The 19744-nt window shown below is 41.8% G+C and overlaps 1 protein-coding gene across 2 annotated transcripts in view; it reads left to right on the top strand.

Moving 5' to 3' along the window:
- LOC129860335 (rab11 family-interacting protein 3-like) overlaps positions 1–19744 on the top strand; it is a 90100-nt gene that overhangs the window by 18969 nt on the left and 51387 nt on the right. For both annotated transcript variants that reach the window (XM_055930654.1, XM_055930653.1), the window contains exons 3-4: positions 595–671; positions 19083–19255. In XM_055930654.1, the coding sequence (XP_055786629.1) occupies positions 595–671; positions 19083–19255 (250 nt within the window). The remainder of the gene's footprint in view (positions 1–594; positions 672–19082; positions 19256–19744) is intronic.

Genomic DNA, 19744 nt, shown 5'->3' with positions numbered 1-19744 from the left:
AACGGGTGGGATACTCAATATTAGGAAGGTGTTCCTAATGTTTCGTATACTTTTAAAGTTTGCACTTGTAATAAAAAAGTTGAAATCCTTTTTTTATTCACTTGACTTAAACACAATGCAGCCTATTTTTCATTCTTTCATTCTGTGATATTCAAAGTCGGGATTGCAACCCCGGGTGAACTGCAGTGGGGTTGCTAAAATTATAATACTTTTTTTTTTTTTTACAAAAATTAAAAAATACAGATTATTGTATGGGACAATATAAAAATGTTTTTGAGAAATATTATTTGAAAAATAAGATTCCCTAACCCTAGAAAATGTATATATTGGTTTCTTTTCATTTTGATAATTATTTTCATTGTGGTTATTTGTTGAAAATATAAGGTTGTGTCATTAGATTTGGAGTGTTGTCGCGAGACAAACAAGTTTGAATACCACTGCTCTAACTTAAATCTTTGTTGACTTTGAGTTGACCCTATTTACTCTGCTTACCTAATGACATCTGTTTAGTGGCAGTGTTCTATTGTTTTCGTGGCATATTGGCACTGTCTTTACAATAGCATTGTGTTGACTTTGTTCTGTATGTGTTTGCAGGTACAGAGCCCCAGCTCTACGATGCACACTTCAGCCCAGGGGACGGAGCAGTGGGCTGCCCAGAGGAGTACGATGAGGTAGGTGATGTCATTGGATATAGTCATCACAGTTATTGGTAACATTACAGTTACTGCTGACAATATGACCACTCAACACATACATTATAATAGCAGTGTGACTGCACAGAATATCAATGAACCCCCCGACATAAAGCAGCATGATATGGGCCAGGGTGGTCAAATGTGAATGAGCAGTCCTGTATAGTGGTATAGCATGGTATACCACTGTGACTGCCCATTTGTAATATATTATGACATTGTGTGGTCCAGTTGTGCTGTTACCATTGTCCCTTTGCATACAGAATTCCCTGGCTGAACTCTGCGCTCTCACTCATTCCACAGTAATTCAGTGAGTGGCCAGCAAAGCTATCATTACCACTCCGTGAATATTCCGCATGCTGAACACTACGGTTTGGCACAGGGTCCGATGACATCTGGCAGAATTTTCACATTGTATTTTTCTTTCGACCAAGTATTGAATGGTTAGAGTCTCTGGTCATATATACACATGTATTCCATTATGTTTTTTCAGCTGCGGTGAGCATGTCTGAAATTCTTGGCTCATCTCGTGCGTGGACTTTGACTATTTGTTAATCCTTTCTGCTGCCTCCACAAGATTAAACCTTTTCTTTCGACTGTTATTCCATCAGTTTGCTTCGAGCACTGTAGTACGAGTGCACTGTATGCTGCCTAATAGTACACGCAAAACACCCGTCTCAATGTCAACAGTAAAGATGCGACTCCGGGATGCTGGCCTTCTAGGCAGAGTTGCAAAGAAAAAGCCATATCTCAGACTGGCCAATAAAAAGAAAGGATTAAGATGGGCAAAAGAACACAGACACTGGACAGAGGAACTCTGCCTAGAAGGCCAACATCCCGGAGTCGCCACTTCACTGTTGACGTTGAGACTGGTGTTTTGCGGGTACTATTTAATGAGGCTGCCAGTTGAGGACTTATGAGGCGTCTGTTCCTCAAACTAGACACTAATGTACTTGTCTTCTTGCTCAGATGTGCATCAGGGCCTCCCACTCCTCTTTCTATTCTGGTTAGATCCAGTTTGCTCTGTTCTGTGAAGGGAGTAGTACTCAGCGTTTTACGAGATATTCAGTTTCTTGGCAATTTCTTGCATGGAATAGCCATCATTTCTCAGAACAAGAATATACTGATGAGTTTCAGAAGAAAGTTCTTTGTTTCTGGCCATATTGAGCCTGTAATTGAACCCACAAATGCTGATGCTCAACTAGTCTGAAGAAGGCCAGTTTTATTGCTTCTTTAATTAGCACAACAGTTTTCAGCTGTGCTAACATGATTGCAAAAGGGTTTTCTAATGATCAGTTAGCCTTTTAAAATGATAAACTTGGATTAGCTAACACAACGTGCCATTGGAACACAGGAGTGATGGTTGCTGATAATGGGCCTCTGTACACCTATGTAGATATTCCATAAGTAATCTGCCGTTTCCAGGTACAATAGTCCTTTACAACATTAACAATATCTACACTGTATTTCTGATCTATTTGATGTTATTTTAATAGACAAAAAAAATGGCTTTTCTTTCAAAAACAAGGACATTTCTAAGTGACCCCAAACTTTTGAACTGTAGTATACAGACAGACAGACAGACAGACAGACAGACAGACAGACAGACAGACAGACAGACAGACAGACAGACAGACAGACAGACAGACAGACAGACAGACAGACAGACAGACAGACAGACAGACAGACAGACAGACAGACAGACAGACAGACAGACAGACAGACAGACAGACAGACAGACAGACAGACAGACAGACAGACAGACAGACAGACAGACAGACAGACAGACAGACAGACAGACAGACAGACAGACAGACAGACAGACAGACAGACAGACAGACAGACAGACAGACAGACAGACAGACAGACAGACAGACAGACAGACAGACAGACAGACAGACAGACAGACAGACAGACAGGACCCCTTCAAGACTGTTGGAGAAGCATTCCAGGAGAAGCTGGTTGAGAGAATGCCAAAAATGTGCAACGGTGTCATCAAAGCAAAGAGAGCTACTTTAAAGAATCTCAAATATGAAATAGATTTAGATTTGTTTCACACTTTTTTGTTTACTACATGATTCCTTATGTGTTAGTTCATAGTTTTGATGTATAAACTATTATTCTGCAATGTTAAAAATAAAGAAAAACCCTTGATTGAGTAGGTGTGTCCAAACTTTTGACTGGTGGCCAAAAGTTTTGAGAATGACACGAATATAAATTTTCACAAAGTCTGCTGCCTCAGTTTGTATGATGGAAATTTGCATATCCTCCAGAATGTTATGAAGAGTGATCAGATGAATTGCAACTAATTGCAAAGTCCCTCTTTGCCATGCAAATTAACTGAATCGCAAAAAACATTTCCACTGCTTTTCAGCCCTGCCACAAAAGGACCAGCTGACATCATGTCAGTGATTCTCTCATTAACACAGGTGTGAGTGTTGACGAGCACAAGGCTGGAGATCACTCTGTCATCCTGATTGAATTTCGAATAACAGACTGGAAGCTTCAAAAGGAGGGAGGTACTTGGAATCATTGTGCTTCCTCTGTCAATCATGGGTACCTGCAAGAAAACACGTGCCGTCATCATTGCTTTGCACAAAAAGGGCTTCACAGGCAAGGATATTGCTGCCAGTACGATTGTACCTAAATCAACCATTTAAAGGATCTTCAAGAACTTCAAGGAGAGCTGTTCAATTGTTGTAATGAAGGCTTCAGTGCACCCAAGAAAGTCCAGCAAGCGCCAGGACCGTCTCCTAAAGTTGATTCAGCTTCGGGATCGGGACACCACAGGTACAGAGCTTGCTCAGGAATGGCAGCAGGCAGGTGTGAGTGCATCTGCACGCACAGTGAGGCGAAGACTTTTGGAGGATGGCCTGGTGTCAAGAAGGGCAGCAAAGAAACCACTTCTCTCCAGGAAAAACATCAGGGACAGACTGATATTCTGCAAAAGGTACAGGGATTGGACTGCTGAGGACTGGGGTAAAGTCATTTTCTCTGATGAATCCCCTTTCCGGTTGTTTGTGGCATCTGGAAAAAAGCTTGTCCGGAGAAGATAAGGTGAGCGCTATCATTAGTCCTGTGTCATGTAAAGAGTCCTGAGACCATTCATGTGTGGGGTTGCTTCTCAGCCAAGGGAGTAGGCTCACTCACAATTTTGCCTAAGAACACAGCCATGAATAAAGAATGGTACCAACACATCCTCCGATAGCCAATTCTCCCAACCATCCAGGAACAGTTTGGTGAGGAACAGTGCCTTTTCCAGCCTGATGGAGCACCTTGCCATAAGGCAAAAGTGAAAACTAAGTGGCTCGGGGAACAAAACATCGATATTTTGGTTCCATGGCCAGGAAACTCCCCAGACCTTAATCCCATTGAGAACTTGTGGTCAATCCTCAAGAGGCGGGTGGACAAACAAAACCCCACAAATTCTGACAAACTCCAAGCATTGATTGTGCAAGAATGGGCTGCCATCAGTCAGGATGTGGCCCAGAAGTTAATTGACAGCATGCCAGGGTGGATTGCAGAGGTCTTAAAAATATAGGCTCAACACTGCAAATATTGACTCTCTGCATCAACTTCTTGTAATTGTCAATAAAAGCCTTTGACACTTATGAAATGCTTGTAGTTATACTTCAGTAACATCTGACAAATATCTAAAGACACTGAAGCAGCAAACTTTGGAAATTAATATTTGTCATCCTCAAAACTTTTGGCCACGACTGTGTGTGTGTGTGTATATATACACTGCTCAAAAAAATAAAGGGAACACTTAAACAACACAATGTAACTCCAAGTCAATCACACTTCTGTGAAATCAAACTGTCCACTTAGGAAGCAACACTGATTGACAATACATTTCACATGCTGTTGTGCAAATGGAATAGACAAAAGGTGGAAATTATAGGCAATTAGCAAGACACCCCCAATAAAGGAATGGTTCTGCAGGTGGTGACCACAGACCACTTCTCAGTTCCTATGCTTCCTGGCTGATGTTTGGTCACTTTTGAATGCTGGCGGTGCTTTCACTCTAGTGGTAGCATGAGACGGAGTCTACAACCCACACAAGTGGCTCAGGTAGTGCAGTTCATCCAGGATGGCACATCAATGCGAGCTGTGGCAAAAAGGTTTGCTGTGTCTGTCAGCGTAGTGTCCAGAGCATGGAGGCGCTACCAGGAGACAGGCCAGTACATCAGAAGACGTGGAGGAGGCCGTAGGAGGGCAACAACCCAGCATCAGGACCGCTACCTCCGCCTTTGTGCAAGGAGGTGCACTGCCAGAGCCCTGCAAAATGACCTCCAGCATGCCACAAATGTGCATGTGTCTGCTCAAACGGTCAGAAACAGACTCCATGAGGGTGGTATGAGGGCCCGACGTCCACAGGTGGGGGTTGTGCTTACAGCCAAACACCGTGCAGGACGTTTGGCTTTTTCCAGAGAACACCAAGATTGGCAAATTCGCCACTGGCACCCTGTGCTCTTCACAGATGAAAGCAGGTTCACACTGAGCACATGTGACAGACGTGACAGAGTCTGGAGACGCCGTGGAGAACGTTCTGCTGCCTGCAACATCCTCCAGCATGACCGGTGTGGCGGTGGGTCAATCATGGTGTGGGGTGGCATTTCTTTGGGGGGCCGCACAGCCCTCCATGTGCTCGCCAGAGGTAGCCTGACTGCCAATAGGTACCGAGATGAGATCCTCAGACCCCTTGTGAGACCATATGCTGACACATGCACATTTGTGGCCTGCTGGAGGTCATTTTGCAGGGCTCTGGCAGTGCACCTCCTTGCAGAAAGGCGGAGGTAGCGGTCCTGCTGCTGGGTTGTCGCCCTCCTACTGCGTCCTCCACATCTCTTGATGTACTGGCCTGTCTCCTGGTTGCGCCTCCATGCTCTGGACACTACGCTGACAGACACGGCAAACCTTTTTGCCACAGCTCGCATTGATGTGCCATCCTGGATGAACTGCACTACCTGAGCCACTTGTGTGGGTTGTAGACTCCGTCTCACGCTACCACTAGAGTGAAAGATCCGCCAGCATTCAAAAGTGACCAAAACATCAGCCAGGAAGCATAGGAACTGAGAAATGGTCTGTGGTCACCACCTGCAGAACCATTCCTTTATTGGGGGTGTCTTGCTAATTGCCTATAATTTCCACCTTTTGTCTATTCCATTTGCACAACAGCATGTGAAATTTATTGTCAATCAGTGTTGCTTCCTAAGTGGACAGTTTGATTTCACAGAAGTGTGATTGACTTGGAGTTACATTGTGTTGTTTAAGTGTTCCCTTTATTTTTTTGAGCAGTGTATATATATATATATATATATATATATATATATATATATATATATATATATATATATATATATATATATATATACATACATACATACATACATACATACATACATACATACATACATACACATACATACATACATACACATACATACACACACATACATACACACACATACATACATACACACACATACACACACACATACACACACACACACACACACACACAGTGCATTTGGGAAGTATTCAGACCCCTTGCTTTTGCCACGTTTTGTTACGTTATAGCTTTATTATAAAATGTATAAAATTATTGTTTCCCTCATCAATTGACACACAATACCCCATAATGACATAGCGAAAACAGATTCTTTATTTTTAGCAAATGTATTAAAAATAAAATCAGAAATACCTAATTTCCATAAGTATTCAGACCCATTGCTATGAGGCTCAAAATTGAGCTCAGGTGTATCCTGTTTACATTGATCATCCTTGCGGTGGTTCTACATTTTGATTGGAGTCCATCTGTGGTAAATTCAATTGATTGTATAAGATATGGAAAGTCACACCTGTCTATTTAAGGTCCCACAGTTGACAGTGCATGTCAGAGCAAAAACCAAGCCATTAGGTTGAAGGAATTGTCCATACAGCATCGAGACCGGATTGTATCGAGGCACAAATCTGGGGAAGGGTACCAAAAAATGTCTACAGCATTGAATGTCCCCAAGTACACAGTGGCCTCCATCATTCTTAAATGGAAGAAGTTTGTAACCATCAACACTCTTCCTATAGCTGGTCCACCTGGCCAACCTGAGCAATCGGGGGAGAAGGGCCTTGGTCAGGGAGGTGACCAAGAACCCGATGGTCACTCTGACAGAGCTCCAGAGTTATTCTGTGGATATGGGAGAACCTTCCAGAAGGACAACCATCACTGCAGCACTCCACCAATCAGGCCTTTATGGTAGAGTGGCGAGACAGAAGCCACTTCTCAGTAAAAGGCACATGACAGCCCACTTGGAGTTTGCCAAAGGGCACCTAAAGACTCTCAGACCATGACAAACAAGATTCTCTGGTCTGATGAAACAAGATTGAATTCTTTGGCCTGAATGGCAAGCGTCACGTCTGGAGGAAACCTGGCACCATCTAGTGAAGCATTGTGGTGGCAGCATCATGCTGTGGGGATGTTTTTCAGCAGCAGGGACTAGGAAGACTAGTCACGATCGAGGGAAAGATGAACGGAGCAAAGTACAGAGAGATCCTTGTTGAAAACCTGCTCCAGAGCCCTCAGGACCTCTGACTGGGGCGAAGATTCACCTTCCAACAGGACAACAACCCTAAGCACATAGCCAAGACAATGCAGGCGTGGCTTTGGGACAAGTCTTTGAATGTCCTTGAGTGGCCTTGCCAGAGCCCTGACTTGAACCGATCAAACATCTCTGGAGAGACCTGAAAATAGCTGTGCGGAGACGCTCCCCATCCAACCTGACAGAGCTTGAGAGGATCTGCAGAGAAGAACGAGAGAAACTCCCCAACTACAGGTGTGCCAAGCTTGTAGCGTCATACCCAAGAAGACTTGAGGCTGTAATCGCTGTCAAATGTGCTTTAAGATAATACAGAGGAAAGGGTCAAAATACTTACGGAAATGTGACATTTCAGTTTTTTTACGAATTCACCTTAATGGGGTATTGTGAGTAGATTGATGAGGGAAAGAAACTTTTTAATCCATTTTAAAATAAGGCTGTAACTTACATTTTTTGAGGGAAAAGTCAAGGGGTTTGAATTCTTTCCGCATGCACTTTATTGCGGTTCGATACTGTGATTATTTTTTTTTTTGACATTAGATGTTTTTGGTATTTTATTAGGATCCCCAATAAGCTGTTGCAAAAGTAGCATCTACTCTTTCTCAGGGTCCACACAACTTGAAACATAATACAGAATGAAATAATACAAAACATCAATAGACAAGAACAGCTCAAGGACAGAACTACCTTAAAAAAAAATGTAAAAGGCACACGTAGCCTACATATCAATGCATACACAAACTATCTAGGTCAGTCTTTGTGCATGACTGTCACGTTCTGACCTTAGTTCCTTTTTTATGTCTCTATTTTGGTTTTGTCAGGGCGTGAGTTGGCGTGAGCATTCTATGTTTTGTTTCTATGTTTTGTATTTCTGTGTTTGGCCTGGTATGGTTCCCAATCAGAGGCAGCTGTCAATCGTTGTCTCTGATTGAGAACCATACTTAGGTAGCCTGTTCCCACCTGTGTTTATTGGTAGTTATTTTCTGTTTAGTGTATGTCGTCCCCTTACAGAACTGTTCATTTGTCGCTTTTGTTGTTTTGTTCAGTGTTCAGTTGTTTAATTAAAAATATGAACACTTACAGGGCTGCACCGTGGTCCTCTTCTCCTTCTCCCGACAACGTTCGTTACAATGACACAAGTAGTTTTTCACAAAATTGTTTACAGACACTAAGTTGACTGTGCCTTTAAACAGCTTGGAAAATTCCAGAAAAGTATGTCATGGCTTTAGAAGCTTCTGATAGGCTAATTGACATCATTTGAGTAAATTGGAGGTGTACCTGTGGATGTATTTCAAGGCCTACCTTCAAACTCAGTGCCTCTTTGCTTGACGTCATGGGAAAATCAAAAGAAATCAGCCAAGACCTCAGAAAAAATACTGTAGACCTCCACAAGTCTGGTTCATCCTTGGGAGCTATTTCTAAACGCCTGAAGGTACCACGTTCATCTGTACAAACAATAGTACACACGTATAAACACCATGGCACTACGCAGCCGTCATACCACTCAGGAAGGAGATGTGTTCTGTCTCCTAGAGATGAACGTACTTTGGTGCGAAAAGTGCAAGTCAATCGCAGAACAAAAGGAAAGGACCTTGTGAAGATGCTGGAGGAAACAGGTACAAAGGTATCTATATCCACAGTAAAACGAGTCCTATATCGACATAACCTGAAAGGCCGCTCAGCAAGGAAGAATCCACTGCTCCAAAACCGCCATAAAAAAGCCAGACTACGGTTTGCATCTGCACATGGGGACAACGATTGTACTTTTTGGAGAAACGTCCTCTGGTCTGATGAAACAAAAATAGAACTGTTCAGCCATAATTATCATCGTTATGTTTGGAGGAAAAGGGAGAGGCTTGCAAGCCGAAGAACACCATCCCAACCGTGCAGCACGGGGTGGCAGCATCATGTTGTGGGGGTGCTTTTCTGCAGGAGGGACTGGTGCACTTCACAAAAAAAATGGTTAATGGAAGGAAGATTATGTGGATATATTGAAGCCACATCTCAAGACATCAGTCAGGAAGTTAGAGCTTGGTCGCAAATGGGTCTTCCAAATGGACAACGACCCCAAGCATACTTCCAAAGTTGTGGAAAAATGGCTTAAGGACAACAAAGTCAAGGTATTGGAGTTGCCATCACAAAGCCCTGACCTCAATCCTAGAGAACATTTGTAGGCAGACCTGAAAAAGTGTGTGCGAGCGAGGAAGCCTACAAACCTGACTCAGTTACACCAGCTCTGTCAGGAGGAATTGGCCAAAATTCACCCAACTTATTGTGGGAAACTTGTGGAAGGCTACCCGAAACATTTAACCCAAGTTAAACAATTTAAAGGCAATGCTACCAAATACTAATTGAGTGTATGTAAACTTCTGACCCACTGGGAATGTGATGATAGAAATAAAAGCTGAAATAAATAATTCTCTCTACTATAATTCTGACATTTCACATTCTTAAAATGAAGTGGTGATCATATCTGACCTAAGACAGGGAATTCTTACTAGGATTAAATGCCAGGACTTGTGAAAAACTGAGTTTAAATGTATTTGGCTAGGGTGTATGTAAACTTCCGACTTCAACTGTTAATGTTTTTTACCATGACAGTTTACAATCTAAGGTAACGCCAAGTAATTTAGTCTTCTCAACGTGTTCAACATCCGCCATACCATTCATTACCAGATTCAGCTGAGGTCTAAAACTTAAGGAATGATTTGTACCAAATACAGTGCTCTTATTTTTGGAGATGTTCAGGATCAGTTTATTGCTGGCCACCCATTCCAAAACAGACTGCATCTCGTTGTTAATGGTTTCAGTGACTTCATTAGGTGTGGTTGCTGATGCTTATATGGTTGAAACAGCATTATACATGGACACACATGCTGTGTTTAATGCCAATGGCAGTTCATTTGTAAAAATAGAAAAGAGTAGAGGGCCTACAGAGCTGCCCTGTGGTACACCACACTTTACATGTTTGACATTTGAGAAGCTTCCATTAAATAAAATCCTTTGAGTTCTTTTAGATCGATAGCTCTGAATCCACGATATGGCAGAGTTTGAAAAGCCATAACATATACGTTTTTTCAACAACAGGTTAGGGTCAATAATATCAAAGACTTCACGGAAATCTAACAGTACAGCTCCCACAATCTTATTTTTAATTTCTTTCAACCAATCATCAGTCATTTGTGTCAGTGCAGTACATGTTGAGTGCCCTTCTCTATAAGCATGCTGAATGTCTGTTGTTAATTTGTTTACAGAGAAATAACATTGTATTTGGTTAAGCACCATTATTTGCTAAGAGCTGGTTGCAAGCTTATAGGTCTGCTGTTAGAATCATTTAAAGGCCACTTTACCACCCTTGGGTGGCGGAATTACTTTGGCTTCCCTCCAGAGGACATAGACTTTCCTCAAGGCTCAGATTTAAAATATGACAGATAGGAGTGGCTATAGAGTCAGCTACCATCTTCTGTAGCGTTCTATCTAAGTTGTCATTGCTAGGAGGTTTGTCATTATTGATCGATAGCAATAATTATTCCACCTCTCCCACACTAACTTTTCAAAATTCTAACTTGCAACGCTTTTTTTTCATTATTATTTTTTTATACATTAATACTATTGCTCACTGGTCGTTGTTGGCATTTCCTGCCTAAGTTTGCCCACTTTGCCAATGAAATAATCATTATAATAATTGGCAACATCAAATGGTTTTGTAATGAATAAGTCATCTGATTCGATGAAAGATGTTGTTGAATTTGTCTTTCTGCCCATAATTTCATTTAAAGTACTCCAACGTTTTTTTCTATCATTCTTTATATCATTGATCTTGGCTTCATAATACAGTTTCTTCTTTTTTTTTTGTTAAGTTTAGTCACATAATTTCTCAATTTGCAGTAAGTAAGCCAGTCAGACCCGTCTTTGTGTGCTGTTTGACTACCACTTTGTGTAGCTATTAGCGATGATGCTAATAATGACAACAGTCTTCTTGTGGATGGAAAGGCTTAACCAAAAACCTCAATAAAATATCTAGAAAGTATATTGACCTGGTATCATGATTATTTATGTTACTCCAGTGGCAATTTGTTTTAGCAAACTCTGCAGATACACGTGCTACAGAAACACAGCTAACCAATCAAGTCTCTCTGATGCTGCAGTTGAATTAAAGGGTATCTACACCCAAAAATGCAAATGTATAAAAATATATTTATTTTTTTTCACCAAAAGTGGTCTCCTGATGTGGTTTTAACCTCTCTAGGGTATGTGGGACGGTAGCGTCCCACCTCTTCAACAGCCAGTGAAACTGCACGGCGCCAAATTCAAATCAACAGAAATCCCATAATTAAAATTCCTCAAACATACATGTATTTTACACCATTTTAAAGATACACTTGTTATAACTCCAGCCACAGTGTCCGATTTCAAAAAGGCTTTACGACGAAAGCAAACCAAACTTTGCCTTCACGCTCTCAAACCAACACCCAGCCAGTGTGTGGTTTCCATCTGTCATTGTGAGATAATATTTCTCTGTCAGTACATAGCCATTGTGGGCTAACCTCTTCTTGTGGCCTTTCTCTTTTCTCTAAGCCTAGAGGTGCATTAACACAGCCAATCCAGCCCCCTCTCCTCAGCCTCCTCCCCAGGCACAAGGTTCATTCTCTAGGCTTACTTCATGCTGGTTTTGTCTCCTTAAGGTAAACGGTGAGTAAAATAAATAAGTAAACAGTGAGTCAGTTTATGGCTATGCACATACAGTATATGGCATTATTTGTCCAATCATACAAGCCTATAAAGACTGGTAGAAGAGGGGGTGGCTTAATGATTCACCCTGTCAAATTCGTCCAGGAACTAGTCATTGAAACTGAAAAATTTAAAGGGGACATTGCTCCCTCTATTTCATGTGATATATCAAATTCAGTGAGAGGAGTAGATTGGCTGGTAGTTGAGGTGCCGTATGCTATACCGTTTCCTTCCCCTGCCCTTCGGACTCTTTTCAGTCTACAGACTCCACCCATTTTGAGAACCCACTGGAGCTGAAATAGGTGTTGGGCATTCTATGTTTTTTACTCTTGCATTCTGAGAGTGAAAGGGAGGAAGCGCTAGGGGGAAATTACGGGTGGTCGGTCTCATGACAGGCCAGTCTTCCTACCTGTGAGCCCCTGGCAGACATAATGGTTTTGGGAAAGGTGGACAGCCCTCTGGGCCCGGTTACTCCTGGAGCTCCACACAGACCGGTAGGGGAGGCTCTTTGACTATTGTCCTTATGTCCTCGGTCACCTAAGTTAAAGTTAAGCCTAATTTTATGAGTAACCAGACAATGTTTATTGATTATAATGTAGGTTTAGCAGTGTATTGATTGTTGATGAAATGCAAATGAGAGGAGGCGTATGTGAGTTTGCGGTCGCACGCCGTCAATTGGTTTGTGCGTGTTAAACCTATTGTTGTGTGTTGCCCACTATATAACTTTATTCATGTATTTATGATCAGGAAGTACAATTGTGATGTAATCATTTTTGACGATTAAATTGTGAGGGTTAAGCTTCAATGTAGATGCTTACCTTGTTATCCTTGTTTATTGAAAAGGGTTTTGTTCATTTCCTGGTCTGAGAATTGATGGGGAAATGGGGTGCATTGAGCGCATACTTAATGAATGGTATGGGTAATGCGGAAGCTTATCCCGCGGCACGTACATGTTTATATCCCAGGTTGTATTTATGCTTAAAAGCATGTGTGGCACCTTTATTGATAGGTGTGCTGGTAGTAATTAATGTGATTTATTTTTTATTTTTTATACTGAACAAATATTTTAATGCAACATGTAACAATTTCTACAATTTTACTGAGTTAAAGTTCATACAAGGTAATCAGTCAATTGAAATAAATACATTTGGCCTTAATCTATGGATTTCACATGACTTGGAATACGGATATGCATCTGTTCGTCACAGATACTTAAAAAAAAAAGTAGGGGAGTGGATCAGAAATACAGTCCATCTCTGGTGTGACCAGCATTTGACTCATGCAGTGCAACACCTCTCCTTCGCATAGAGTTGATCAGGCTGTTGATTGTGGTTAAGGAATGTTGTCCCACTTTTCTTCAATGACTGTGCGAAGTTGATGGATATTGGCGGGAACTGGAACACGCTGTCGTACACGTTGATCCAGAGCATCACAAATATGCTCAATGGGTGACATGTCTGGTGAGTATGCAGGCCATGGAAGAATTGGGACTTTTTCAACTTCCAGGAATTGTGTACAGATCCTTGCGACAGGGGGCCGTGCATTATCATGCTGAAACATGAGGTGATGGCAGCGGATGAATGGCACGGCAATGGGCCTCAGGATCTCGTCACGATATCTCTGTGTATTCAAATTGCCATTGATAAAATGCAATTGTATTTTTTTGTCCGTAGGTTATGCCTGCCCATGACATAATCCCACTGCCACCCTGGGGAACTCTATTCACAACGTTGACATCAGCAAACCGCTTGCCCACACGATGCCATGGTTGTGGTTGTGAGGCCGATTGGACGTACTGCCAAATTCTTTAAAACGATATTGCTTATGGTAGAGAAATGAACATAACATTTTCTGGCAACAGATCTGGTGGACATTCCTGCATTCAGCATGCCTATTGCACTCTCCCTCAAAACTTGAGACATCTGTGACATTGTGTTCTGTGACAAAACTGCACATTTTAGTGGTCTTTTATTGTCCCCCAGCACAAGGTGCACCTGTGTAATGATCATGCTGTTTAATCAGCTTCTTTATATGCCACACATTTCAGGTGGATGGATTATCTTGGCAAAGGAGAAATGCTCTCTAACAGGAATGTAAACAAATTTGTGCACAACATTTGAGAGAAAAAGCTTTTGGTGCGTATGGAAAACTTCTGGGTTCTTTTATTTCAGCTCATGAAACATGAGACCAACACTACATGTTGCGTTTATATTTTTGTACAGAATATATATTGTAAGGTTTCGGCAGCTGTATCAATTCTTAAACTTCTAAATTAAAAGCCTCACTTTGGCAAAAACAAATCCAGCGACTTTGTCAGCCTCCTCACTGTTAAAATCCAACCGCTGTTTGGACGTTGCTCTAATTGGCTTTTAAACGCCATTGGCAACAGTTAAATTGTGAATATGGTCTCCTCTGAAAATAGCCTACTCTTTTGTTACTCATTAACTGTCTATGATTGATGATATTACACTGCGACATGAAAAGGGTTGGCTTAAAGTAATCTCCAGATGTCACGTTCGTCGTAATGATGAGACCAAGGCGCAGTGTGTATAGAGTTCCACATACTTTTAATAAAGAGAAACTCTCTAAACAAAAACAATAAAGAACTACGAACGAAACGTGAAGCTATACGAATAGTGCAGACAGGCAACTAAACATAGAACAAGATCCCACAACACAAACGAGGAAAATGGCTACCTAAATATGATCCCCAATCAGAGACAACGATAAACAGCTGTCTCTGATTGGGAACCATATCAGGCCAACATAAACATACAAAACACCTAGACATACAACACCCCTAGACATACAAAACCCTAGACATACAAAAACCCTCGACATACAAACTAGCGTACCCACCCTAGTCACACCCTGACCTAACCAAAATATATAGAAAAACAGAGATATCTAAGGTCAGGGCGTGACACCAGATTTCTATCAAATATGACCTATAATGAATTACAATGGGTGCTGCCCGTCTGAGCACTATTCACATACTCTGACTGTTCAATAGATCATCTTTGGCTGATGGAGAGATGTGATGGAGAGTGTTTTTGGTGGCAATCAGCTTTGAAATCAGAATATTTTGCGTTATGGTTTGCATATCATCACAAACAAAGTACTACAGGTAGTGAATTTGTTAGTTTCAGTTGTAAGCTAATTATCTTCAAGCATTGCAAAGTGTTGTAGTGTGCATGTACATTGTTTTGCAAACAGTAATTAAGTTTCAAATGTAGACATGCCTTGTCGCACTATTCAATTGTGTTAATTTCTGTGCAGCATGAGTAGGGAGCTAACATGATGTAGCTTAGACTCCCAGTGCAGGCTAGGAATTAGTAAGTAGAATAGGCACGGTGCACGCCTCGTGCTGTAGGGGGACAGCAGCTGCGTTGATGGACAGAGTTGATCTGTGAGAGACATTTTCACAGAAGTACCGAAAGTAACCAAAATTATAGTACGTTCTGGTATGGAACAATTGTTGGCACCCTTGAAAAACATGAGCAAAAACAACTATAAAATACAGTGCATTCGGAAAGTATTCAGACACCTTGACTTTTTCCACATTTTGTTATGTTACAGCCTTATTCTAAAATGTAGTACATCTTTTTTCCCCCCTCATCAATCTACACATTACCCCATAATGACAAAGCAAAAACAGGTTTTTAAAAATGTTTGCAAAAAACCCCCCAAAAATATCACATTTACATAGTTTGTCAAAAGTTTGTACACAACTCATTCAAGGGTTTTTCTTTATTTTTACATTGTAGAATAATAGTGAAGACATAACATATATGGAATCATGTAGTAACCAAAAAAGTGTTAAACAAATTCTTCAAAGTAGCCACCCTTTGCCTTGATGACAGCTTTGCACAATCTTGGCACGCATGCATTTCAATTAACAGGTGTGCCTTGTTGAAAGTTAATTTGTGGAATTTCTTTCCTCAATGCATTTGAGCCAATCGGTTGTATAAGTTAGGGGTGGTATACAGAAGATAGCCCTATTTGGTAAAAAAAACAAGTCCATAGTATGGAAGAAACAGCTGAAATAAGCAAAGAGAAACGACAGTCAGAAATTACTTTGAAAGTTTCTTCAAGTGCAGTCTCAAAAACCCTGAGCCATTTGGGCTCCCGAATGGCGCACCGGTCTAAGGCACTAGATCTCAGTCTATAGGTTGTACTACAGACCCTGGTTCGATTCCAGGCTGTATCACAACTGGCCGTGATTGGGAATCCCATAAGTCGGAGCACAATTGGCACAGCGCCGTACAAGTTAGGGTTTGGCCAGGGTAGGCTGTCATTGTAAATAAGAAGTTGTTCTTAACTGACCTGCCTAGTTAAATAAAGGTTAAATAAAATAGATAATCAAGGACAACAACCACCCGAGCCACTGCCTGTTCATCCCGCTACCATCCAGAAGGTGAGGTCTGTACCGGTGCATTAAAGCTGGGACCGAGAGACAGCTTCTATCTCAAGGCCATCAGACTGTTAAACAGCCATCACTAACACAGAGAGGCTGCTGCCTACATACCGACTTGAAATCATTGGCCACTTTAATAAATGGGTCACTAGTCACTTTAATAATACCACTTTATAATGTTTACATATCTTGCATTACTCATCTCAAATGTATATACTGTATTTTATACCATTTTATTGCATCTTGCCTATGCCGCTCTGTCATTGCTCATCCATATTTTTATATGTATATATTCTTATTCCATTCCTTTACTTAGATTTTTGTGTGTTAGTTGTTGTGGAATTGTTAGATTACATGTTAGATATTGCTGCACTGTCGGAACTAGAAGCACAAGCATTTCGCTACACTCGAAATAACATCTGCTAACCATGTGTATGTGACCAATAATAACCACACCACCCTCTGGAGAGCCCTGCGGTTGCGGGCGGTGCAGTTGCCGTACCAGGCGGTGATACAGCCCAACAGAATTCTCTCAATTGTGGATCTGTAAAAGTTTGAGGGTTTTAGGTTCCAAGCCAAATTTCTTCAGCCGCCCAAGGTTGAAGAGGTCCTGTTGTGCCTTCTTCACCACACTCTGTGTGGGTGGACCATTTCAGTTAGTCAGTGATGTGTACGCCAAGGAACTTGAAGCTTTCCACCTTCTCCACTGCGGTCCCATCGATGTGGATAGGGGCTTGCTCCCTCTGCTGTTTCCTGAAGTCCACGATCAGCTCCTTTGTTTTGTTGACGTTGGGTGAGAAGTTGTTTCCCTGGCACCACACTCCCAAGGTCCTTAAGGATATTCAGAGACTTGTCCCGAAGCCACTCCTGTGTTGTTTTGGCTATGTGCTTAGGGTCGTTGTCCTGTTGTAAGGCGAACCTTCACCCCAGTCTGAGGTCCTGAGTGCTCTGGACCAGGTTTTCATCAAGTATCTCTTTGTACTTTGCTCAGTTCATCTTTCCCTCGATCCTGACTAGTCTCCCAGTCCATGCCGTTGAAAAACATTCTTGCAGCATGATTCTGCCACCACCGTGCTTCACCGTAGGGATGGTGCCAGGTTTCCTCCCGACGTGACACTTGGCATTCAAGGAAAAGAGTTCAATCTTGCTTTCATCAGACCAGAGAATCTTGTTTCTCATGGCCTGGGAGTCCTTTAAGTGGCTTTTGGCAAACTCCAAGCGGGCTGTCATGTGCCTTTTACTGAGGAGTGGCTTCTGTCTGGCCACTCTACCATAAAGGCCTGATTGGTGGAGTGCTGTAGAGATGGTTGTTCCTCTGGAATGTTCTCCCATCTCCACAGAGGAACTCTGGAGCTCTGTCAGAGTGACCATCAGGTTCTTGGGCACCTCCCATATCAGGATGCACCTGAGTTCAATTTTGAGTCTCGTAGCAAAGGATCTGAATACTTATGTAAATAAGGTATTTATTTGTATTTGGAAAAAAATTGCTAACATTTCTAAGAACCTCTTCCTTTTGTCATTATGGGGTATTGTGTGTATATAGAGGGATTTTGAAAATATTTTAAATCAATTTTAGAATAAGGCTCTAACATAACAAAATGTGGAAAAGGGAAGGGGTCTGAATTCCTTATGAATGCACTATATGTAATTCAAATAATGACCTATATTGTATGCTTGTGACGATTCAAATGTTTAAGATACGACTGCATCGTTCCGCAGACCCCAAACCGATCCAAATGTATCATGCATTGGTCAGCAAATGTATTCAAACGTTATGAATCACAGATTCACTGAAATGTTTTTCTCATATGACTTTCTTCCTTCTGAAAACACCTCATCTTTTGTGACAACTGATCAATCAATCAAATGTATTTATAAAAATACATCAGCCGATGTCACAAAGTGCTATACAGAAACCCAGCTTAAATCCCCAAACAGCAAGCCATGCAGATGTAGAACTGATGCGTCCTCTCCTTCAGTGTTGAACTAAGCATGTAATTGTGTTGACAGTCAATGACCTGCAAGTTATTTTTCATGCTGACCAACCCCAGGGAATATCAGTAGCCTTGTCAAACTGCTCACTGTGCCCAGCTTCACACGTTGACCAACGCGAGGTATGAGGCCTCTTCCTGATCTTGCGTGATGTTTGACGAGCAGGTGTTCACATACTTTTGGTCATGTAGTGTATGTCACAACAGGTAAAAATGTGTCATGACAGTGTAATGACAAAGTTGGGTCAGCTGTTATGACATATTATGACATGGTTATGACCGTGTTATGATGTTGGGTGTCAAGTAAAGTTTCTTACCTGTTTGTCAGCAAGTCTGTCAGCAAAGTTACAGTTAGGAAAAAAGTAGGGTGTAACATTCAAACTGGTATACAATACAGCCTACAGTATGTAGTCATCACCTCTCAACTGGGTGTGTTTACTGTTCGTTAGCTAATACATACAGTCCACCCACATATCCGCTACTGTACCAGCCCTCATACTGCTATTTTTAGTCACCTGTTAATGGTTTCTCAATTTAAACGATGTCCACTTAACTCTCTCTCTGTCCCAGATACTTTGGACCACTATTGTGAAGTTATAGGATTCCCAACTTGATCTAATAACATTACTAAAATGTTCCTATTTCCCTCCTGTAGCAGAACGAGGTGACGGATAGTGCCTACCTGGGCTCGGAGAGCAACTACAGTGAGTGTGAGATGTTCACAGACGAAGACACGGGAGCCCTAGTCCAGCCAGAGATGCACGAGGATGTGGAGACGGACAGTGGCATCGACGCAACGCTGCACGACCCCGAGGACAGCCACAACAGGTCAGTTCTGACTTACTTAAGCCTCTTTACTCCATGTGGAGCATAGGGCTGCATGTCCTTTTGCGTTTTTCTCTGCTTCTCCTCAGGACAGGCCCATGGTCCAATAGTCAGTCCTGACCGTGACCTCTAACCTTAACCCGACCCACATACCGTTGGCCAAAGTCAAACCCTAACCCCATACACGTTCCCCTCCTACTTAGAACTACCATAAACATTAACCTTGAGGTAATGTTTCAATGACATCTGTAGCTAAGTCGAGGTGAAGCAGTTGAGGCAGAAGTGGGTCAAAACTATTAGTGATGTACGGGTTGACTCATGTCCCGTAGTTAAATCCACGGGGAGGGCAGGTTTAGGCTCATGAAATATTGTGTGGATGAAGGGTGGGTGTGTGGCGGGCAGCTTGAATTGAATAGAGAAAACAATATATAAAAAATAAAATTGCACAAGAATTTTACATTTGTATCTATAGGCTACATTGACATGTATCTT

The sequence above is a fragment of the Salvelinus fontinalis genome, chromosome 8 (genome assembly GCF_029448725.1).
Source record: "Salvelinus fontinalis isolate EN_2023a chromosome 8, ASM2944872v1, whole genome shotgun sequence".
NCBI lineage: Eukaryota > Metazoa > Chordata > Actinopteri > Salmoniformes > Salmonidae > Salvelinus > Salvelinus fontinalis.
Note: the sequence above shows the minus strand (reverse complement) of the source record. Positions and strands in the feature narration are given on the sequence as shown.